The sequence below is a fragment of the Chanos chanos genome, chromosome 8 (assembly GCF_902362185.1).
Source record: "Chanos chanos chromosome 8, fChaCha1.1, whole genome shotgun sequence".
NCBI lineage: Eukaryota > Metazoa > Chordata > Actinopteri > Gonorynchiformes > Chanidae > Chanos > Chanos chanos.
Genome location: NC_044502.1, coordinates 1,598,724 through 1,607,500, shown reverse-complemented (window position 1 = coordinate 1,607,500; position 8,777 = coordinate 1,598,724). Strand labels below are relative to the sequence as shown.

Genomic DNA, 8,777 nt, shown 5'->3' with positions numbered 1-8,777 from the left:
TCACAGTGAATTCCAGGAGAGGGGCTACGCTGGCGAACAGCTGAAGGATGAAAGGTTTACGGTGGAGGATGTAGAACTGACGACAGCAGAACTCAATTCCCCGCCGGAGCAACGGATTACTCTCATAATCAGAATAAGTCTGACAGAGAGAGAGAGAGAGAGAGAGAGAGAGACAGAGACAGAGACAGAGAGAGAGAGAGAGATAGAGACAGAGACAGAGACAGAGACAGAGAGAGAGAGAGAGAGAGAGAGAGAGAGACAGAGACAGAGAGAGAGAGAGAGAGACAGAGAGACAGAGAGAGAGAGAGAGAGAGAGACAGAGACAGAGACAGAGAGAGAGAGAGACAGAGACAGAGAGAGAGAGAGAGAGAGAGAGAGACAAAGACAGAGAGAGAGAGAGAGAGAGAGACAGAGAGAGAGAGAGAGAGAGAGAGAGAGAGAGACAGAGACAGAGAGAGAGAGAGAGAGAGAGAGAGAGACAGAGACAGAGAGAGAGAGAGAGAGAGAGAGAGAGAGGGAGAGCAAGAACAGCATCTGTAACTACATTGATAAAGCTGTAAAACTGTAAATAGAACAGACTTGAGTGAGTATTGACTTCATGGTCAACAGATTGTTTTTTCCCGTAGCACTGTGGCTATACTTTAAATGGATCATTCTGTAACACAGCACCTGCTGAGAAATGACCAATTCTATGTCTGTGTTTTAAAAATGAGTAGCTCTGAATTAGTAACTTAAAAATGAGTAGCTCTGGCTAGTTTCAGTTTACATTAATAAAATCAAAACAAACATTTCTTTACTCTTTCTCACAAATCAAAACAAATCCGTTCAAATCAAGAGTCAAAAACACCCCAAAGCTGAGCTGACCTCCATGTTTATGTTTAGTTTATTCTGAGTGGGTGATATACCTCAGCACTGCTAGGGCCAGTTAGACATGGCTCTGTCTTCATAATCCTCTCTCTAAACTGGGTTCTTTCACACTCTTCCTCTCTTTGATTTTTACAGGAGCTCTTTACAACGCGCCTTCCAGGCTGAAATCACTCTTGTTTTTCATACATATTAGAAAGAGTTACCTCAGCAACGCTGGCAAAGATCAAAACCACCTGTGTTAATTACCTGCTCCATTCTACACAGGTACTGTTCAGCACTATGACCCTCACACAGGCTTCAGGACCATGGAGAGCTCCCAGCTCTACGCTAATGAGGCCCCGCCAGCCTAATTACCTCACACTGAAACAGACGCAGGGCTACACTGAAACAGACGCAGGGCTACACTGAGTGAGAGTCATTTCACTGCTTCTGCTTAACACAAGGCAGCAAACACTGGAGGGACGGACTGGATCATTCAGTAAAGAAAGTCAGAAAACCCAGTCAACAAACACAGCATACTTCATATGGGCCTCATTTCCACATGACAGAACTTATAAAACCACACAGTTATAATACTGCAAGGCAGAGGCATACAGGTGTAATAACTAATCTAGGCATTGTTTGTGATCTCCGGTGGTGGTTCTGCTGTACCTGGAGCATGGTGGGGAGAATCCACTGGTATCCGCTGAGAGAGAAAAGGTGATTGAAGTGGACTGCTGTGTTGATGGCAGTGGCAGTGTACTGCCTGAGGAGGGCGCTGTCCTCGGGGTGGAGGAGCAGAGCTCCGTTAAACACGTTGAGGAAGAGCATGATCTCGTCTCCCCACGGGTACTCACTGGGCATGCCCAGAAACATCTCCTCTAAGAGCTTGATCCACAGCACCTTGTGTAGAGTGTCCAAACCAAACAGCTCTTTACCTGATAAACAACAACAAACACACCACAGAACAGCTCTTTACCTGACAAATCATAAACAAAAACACACACCACAGAACAGCTCTTTACCTGATAAACAACAACAAACACACCACAAAACAGCTCTTTACCTGACAAATCATAAACAAAAACACACACAACAAAACAGCTCTTTATCTGATAAACCCCAACAAACATACCACAAAACAGCTCTTTACCTGACAAATCATAAACAAAAACACACACAACAAAACAGCTCTTTATCTGATAAACCCCAACAAACATACCACAAAACAGCTCTTTACCTGATAAACCACAACAAACACACACCACAAAACAGCTCTTTATCTGACAAATCATATAAAAAACACACAGCAAAACAGCTCTTTATCTGATGAACCACAACAATCACACAACCAAACAGGATATGAATGGACTATATAATGAAAGTGCATAAATACATTTACTTTAAATTAGGAAAAAAAAATTGATCAAGTATGAAGGAAATGGCTGAAAATGTTGGAAAAAGCTGAATTTCACATTAACACGCACACAAGGGTCTGCAGTCAAATATCAGCTAATACAGAAAAGTAAATTACATGCTGGGAGCTTTTATTGATGACTTTAGTACTGGTCTTGAAACAATAATGTCCATGCAAAACATACCAGTGAAGTATATTTGTGTCCATCAGTAACTCAGTCGGTGTTACAAAATCACGAGTAACCCGTGTTCTGAGTGTGGTGTGAGCATTACCTCGTCAGGTCTAGGGTGGGCGCGGCCTGAACCTACCTAACGGCTCGTTGAAGAGGGAGAACTCGGCGTCGATGGCCGTGCGGGGGAAGGAGGGCAGGCGGAGCAGGTCCTCCTGCAGCATGGAGACGTGGGATTGTTTATGCATGGCCGGCATGCGCTGGGTCAGAGAGATGAGGAACAGGACTCGCCCCACCTCCTCCAGCTTCCGCGAGAACACCTGAGAGAACCGAGAAAACAGGCCAGGAGTCAGAGGAACCTGTCCAAGATTACCTAACAATGAACACTAATAATCATTAAAATAATGAACCTTTCTGATGTTAATCTTTCTACGTAACAACCCCCCCACACAGAAGTAAAGCTGAATTTCAGTCTGTTCCTACACCCCCCAGCCCTCAGGGAGAATGTCTGCTCACAACGTTTCCCTTATACGTTATACTGTTAATTTTCACAGCTCCAGATCACAGACTTTTAATAGTGAGATTTATTCAGTTGGCATAATGCTCTGATTGTTTTGCTGAATGGTTTTCAGATTGATTTGTAAGACAGTTAAGTCTTTCTTCTGTTAATCTTTAATCAATTATTTTGGTATTTTGTCCCTTTTTTCATCACTGTTAAGAGGATGAGAACCAGAGGATTTTTCGAGGGTACCAGTCCAGTCTGGTAGAGACCTTACACACACAAACCTGTCCAGTCTGGTGCAGCCCTTACACAGACACACCTGTCCAGTCTGGTGGAGCCCTTACGTACACACACCTGTCCAGTCTGGTGGAGCCCTTACATACACACACCTGTCCAGTCTGGTGGAGCCCTTACATACACACACCTGTCCAGTCTGGTGGAGCCCTTACATACACACACCTGTCCAGTCTGGTGGAGCCCTTACATACACACACCTGTCCAGTCTGGTGGAGCCCTTACATACACACACCTGTCCAGTCTGGTGGAGCCCTTACATACACACACCTGTCCAGTCTGGTGGAGGCCTTACACACACACACACACCTGTCCAGTCTGGTGGAGGCCTTACAGAGACACACCAGTCCAGTCTGGTGGAGGCCTTACACACACACACCTGTTTCTGAATGAGCTCCTGTCCTTTTTCCGGAAGCATGTGGACGAGGTTGAGCTGGGGAGACACCGAGCGTCTGAAAGGGTAGATGTCTCGAACGTACGTCTGACAGAGAGATATTGACACGTAAGAGTTTGAGAGGCTCCCTTTGAACACGACAAAACAAAGCTTCGTATGATGACAGAAATTCAAATAAAAAAAACGACAGTTAAACACATGTCAAAACAGAAAACAACCTTTAAACCACTGATAAAGCCTCCGCTTTGCTGTAACATTTTCACTTTTCCTACATTACTTTTTTGGTATATTTGAAGCCTCACTAATGTTAGATTGACTGGTTACTTCACTGTAACTTCACTGCCAGTAAATTCACTGATATTCACTGATGTCACATTCACTGTGGAATTGAAATTGCTGTCTTCCCTGTGCTGTTTTCATCTGAATCACTTGAGTTCATTTTGGATGGTGATAAGGTGGATCCCTGGGTTCAAGGGTGAGACCAGACCTTGGCGTAGTGGATGAGGTTCCAGCGCTTGTCCATAAGGAAATAGTTTGCCGACCGAGCCTCCGGGATGTTAAAGAATTCAAGACATTCCTGTCGAAAATGGAATAATGAAGACAGTTGAGTTTACAGTGTCGAATATGCTCACTGCTATAACAGGCCTTTAAAATCATATTCTTAATTTCAGAAATTGGGCCAACAGTAATCTGTCTGCTGTGCAAAGATGAAGGCCCTTGTTTTTCTGCTGGTGATAAGGATATGTCAGATGGCTATTCAGACAGTTGGAGCTCTTACCTTCAGCAGGGCTTCAAACTGCGTGTCCTCATGCACAGGTAACTGGGTGGGAATATCACATTCATTCTGTCCGTGCACCACTAATGTCTTGGCGCCTGAGCACAGAAAGACAACAGATGTCGTTTTTTTGACAAATAACCTGTTTTTAGCGAGCGACCGAATTCAAGAAACAAGGAGATGAAGCGCTGATCAAATTTAGTAAAAAAACAAAAACCATTTTCATATGACTCATTATCATATTGTTTTTTCAGTTGTTTCTCAGTGTCTTAGTTCACCTTCATTGAGCGCTCTATAGTTGTGCACGTAAATAGAACAATCATCTGCTCCCAACAGTCATTAACTACAACTGAATTACAACTTCAGCTCAGGGCAGTCTCAAAAACATCTCAATAACTAAATGTTTGCCAAAAGCCATAATCCGTAGTTTGTCCATGCATGCAGGTTGAGGAACATTAAACTTAAGGGAGAGAACACATAAAACTCTGCTCAGTGTAGCCTACTGTAAAGCTAACCGCCATGACACTACCACAGGAAGTCAAGGCGACTGATGGCGTACCTGGCATAGACGCAGTCACCAACAGTTTGACCTCGCATTGCTCCTTCTTCATCGTCTGTTTGAGATCCTTAAAAAAAAGCCCCTCCACATAGCCCACCACCTCCCACAGAAACGTCAGAGTGGCTGAAATCGCATCCATACCCCACTCACACGGAGTCCTGACAAAGTACATGATCAAACCCACCTGGGACAGAGAGAAAAAAACAGAGAGAAAAAAGACAAAGAGCACAGCTTAAAGTTTACTGACTGTGCTCTAACGTAACACAACAGGCTAAAGTTTACTGACTGTTCTAATGTTACACAACAGTAACAGGTAAACCTGTATGGTATGATCCAGACTTGTATTAACCACATCACTGAAGTTGCAGTCAGTCACTTGAGTTTATCGGTTTATGCTGTCAAAATTATTAATTTCAAAATACTTTAAACTGTGACTCTTAACTCTTAAATCGCAGAGGTGTGACAATAGTTTCAGTGAAGACAAAGGGAAATGGGTTTACCAGGTAATTAAAGAGAATATGTGAGGTCTGTGCAGGCAAATCGCCGATGTTCAGGAGCAATTTTCTCAACATATACATCAGCTCATCCTGAGAAGGAGAAAATACAATCACCCAGTCACCACAGACGCACAAACACATTTAAAAACACGCGACTACTTGCTACATTGCAAAAGTCAGCAGTCTTCCGACCTGAGGGTAACAGTATTTTTAGAACATTGCTCTAATTCCACACAAACACATATGATTTTTTGCAAACAATAGCAACTTCTTCTATTCAATGTTTAGGAGAACCACTGAGAGAACCTGAGAGAACCTCTGAGAGAACTTAGGAGAACCAGTTTGTTGTAGCTTAGCGCTAACACACCTCAACCAATTACTGCTCTTCATCTAAGGGAGCCGTATGGCAAAAAATGAAAATGCTTCACAGAAGGGGCGGAGCCACAGCCAAACTAAAAGGCTGGAACAACTCCCTGGAGACAGCCAGACCATGACGACCTCTTTACCTGTCTGTTGCTGACAGTAAGTTTCTCCAGGAAATGCCTGAGAACCAGAGCAGGGTCTTCAATCAGACAGTTCCACAGAACCTGCTGGGCCACTGCACTCACTGTAGGCACAGTGAAGACAAAATGAAAACCACAGAAAACCAGTGACAACCAGGCAAACCTGTGTGTGAAATTTTCAAATCTTCAAATCCAATACTCATACTGCAAACTCGAATAGAGGCGTAACCTCTAGTGTTCAGGTAAAAAAGCAGAGACTCCTACCTGCCACTCCATCCTCACGCACCTCCCCGTCCTCCATCAGGTGGACGATGGGTAAGACAGCAGCACAGATGCATGCTGGGAAAACGGCCTGGGGGGGCTGCAGCATGTGGTGTGTTGGCGTGTGCTCAGTGGTGTTTTCATCGTCTGAGCGAACAGACGTGGGAAATTTAGACTCCAAAACTCAACCCGACACAATCTCCAGAACTTAAAAGTCAGAATGAGATTCAGCAGTCAGTTTCAGATTGCTCCTTTACCTTCAGCGCTGACCACGGATCGCACAGACCACACGGAACCTCTGCGGAACGAGTAATTCCGGTGGGAATTACTGGAAGCACAGGAGGGACTGACCGACAGGCGACGGGATGTCAAATTCACCACATCTTCTGCTGGCAGGAGAAGAGAGATGTTCAGACCCGAATACTTTAATCCATGTCTGTAAACAATATAGAGCTCGAGACATGCCGACACTGATATTAGCCCTACAGGGAAAGATAGTTTTGTGTTACTGAGAAATGTCATCCCTTTAAAAGTGACTCCATGCTATAAAAAAGCAACTTAAGGCTGTCTTCTAAGATGTGGTGCTTGACTCCAAGACCGTTGTCAATAACAGATTTGCTGTAAGTTCCGGTCTTATTTTATTACATCAGTACTGCCCCTCGTAGAAATTTAGACATGAAGAGGAGAGAAAAAAGCGGAGAAACGGTGATAGAACGTTGTGATTTCCGGGCTGTTGGGTAAAACTACGCTGAGCTGAATGAGATGGGGCTGTGTTCTCCCCACCCTCTTCCTCCTGCTCAGGTGGGGGGCTGCAGGTGGGTTCGTAACAGGCCTCCTGAGCGATGGGGACGGCGGTGATGATGCTGGCCTCCCTGCCCAGCCTCCTCCTCTCCTCCTCCTGCTGCATGTTCTTCAGGATGTGCTCCGCGCGCTGGTGCGACCGGGACACGGCCCGCGCCGAGAACGATTTCTGACAGGGAAAACGAGAAGCAGAGTGGACCGAACTGAAACTGAAACTGAAACTGAGTGAACGAGTACTGAACTGAACAGCAAGTAGTCATCTCCATTCGTCAGAGAGTACAGTCAACATAACTTGCATTTGTCCAAATCTTATGAATGTATACACCTTGAATGTATTCTGACACACACGGAATTTCTCAGTTGGCCAGATTAGTCAGACGTGAGTCAAAAGTCAAACCAGACCGGCGGACTTACCGACTGGTCTTCGCTGATGGCATCCTGAACGCTGCCAGCGTTCAGGGGCACCCACGGCGGGTCAAACAAGGGCACGCAGGGCATGCCCAGGATAGGGGAAGGGAGAGTGAAATTAATGCTGGGTGGAGGTATCTAAAACAAACAAACAGACAGACCAACAAACAAAGTTGTGTTTGTGCAATAAATAATACTGTGATGCTGAGACTCTAAAACAAGCATCTGAGCTCATGTTACCTCACGTTTATGAGGTTTATATTCTGAGAAGCAGTGGTTTCTCAGAAGCGGCCAGTCAGGCCTGTAAAAAACACCCTGTGTGTCGTTTACCTTAAAGATCTGCTGAGCGCCTTCCTCCATGCGTGGCCAGACCTGATACCTGAAACGCCACACGGTATAGAACTTCAGCACGGAGTTGATCCTCTGACTGGCCTCCTGATGGTGGAACTCGGCCATCATCATCTCTGACACGGCTTCCGGAACCTTCACGGCGCAGAGCAGGAACATGGCCGCTGCGTATGTGTGAGAGGAAGGTGATGGAGGGAGGGTTATACTCCATACGAGTGTGACTTATAGGAAGAGATAGGAGGAAACGTTGAGAGGAACCACAGAGACTCAGTAGTGGGAACCCATCCTCCTCTGTCTTCTGTGTCTGTTTTTGTCTCCTGACTGCTTTACTATAAAGTGATATATCACCATGTCTCATTCACAGTGTGTCTTGTCTAAGACTGTCTGGCCTGTCTAATTTGTCTGACTGATCTCATTAAAGCTCATTACAGATCTCTCTATGCTTTGACACCGGATGACGAAGTCTGACCTGCAGCGGCAGCCATGTGCTCGTCCACGCTCAGCAGCAGCTCCCAGGCCGCGGGCTGGATGTCTCCGTACATGTCCTCCGTCAGGATGGGCGCCGCTTTGATGAGCAGGGAGAGCGGAGCAGGAGACAAGCTCATCACCTGAAGGAGCAAAAACCAACGCACTTTCATTCTGCCGTGAAAGAATCTGTGTTTCCGAGGTCTAAAGCAGTGTGGACAGCCTAAAGCCCTTTACATCAAACTCCAGGAAGAATGTTTTGTGGTTCCCAGGATATAGAATAATATTCCTAAACCCTGAAGGATGCAATAAGAAGTGTAAATAACAACTGACATCAGGTCACAGTCTAAAATACCACATTCACATTAACAAAGAGCTCAGTGAGGACCATGAAACACTAACACGGACACTTTAAGAGCAGAATGCAGTTTGTGTAATACATCGAAAACATCAACTCCCCCCGGAACTCAAGTACCAATGTCATTCCAGTGTCTTATTCCGTGCTGTCTCATTCTGTTCTCTAGGCTGATTTTGTGTG

The 8,777-nt window shown here is 45.2% G+C and overlaps 1 protein-coding gene across 1 annotated transcript in view; it reads right to left on the bottom strand.

Moving 5' to 3' along the window:
- Positions 1-8,777, bottom strand: part of unc80 (unc-80 homolog (C. elegans)) — a 47,444-nt gene that overhangs the window by 17,497 nt on the left and 21,170 nt on the right. Inside the window, exons 32-46 of the mRNA XM_030782228.1 lie at positions 8,244-8,382; positions 7,757-7,938; positions 7,433-7,564; positions 7,001-7,187; positions 6,475-6,606; positions 6,221-6,364; positions 5,960-6,060; positions 5,457-5,543; positions 4,957-5,140; positions 4,401-4,495; positions 4,110-4,199; positions 3,608-3,709; positions 2,572-2,752; positions 1,519-1,784; positions 5-139 (exon numbers count right to left, since the gene is read on the bottom strand). Of these exons, the coding sequence (XP_030638088.1) occupies positions 5-139; positions 1,519-1,784; positions 2,572-2,752; positions 3,608-3,709; positions 4,110-4,199; positions 4,401-4,495; positions 4,957-5,140; positions 5,457-5,543; positions 5,960-6,060; positions 6,221-6,364; positions 6,475-6,606; positions 7,001-7,187; positions 7,433-7,564; positions 7,757-7,938; positions 8,244-8,382 (2,157 nt within the window). The remainder of the gene's footprint in view (positions 1-4; positions 140-1,518; positions 1,785-2,571; positions 2,753-3,607; positions 3,710-4,109; positions 4,200-4,400; positions 4,496-4,956; positions 5,141-5,456; positions 5,544-5,959; positions 6,061-6,220; positions 6,365-6,474; positions 6,607-7,000; positions 7,188-7,432; positions 7,565-7,756; positions 7,939-8,243; positions 8,383-8,777) is intronic.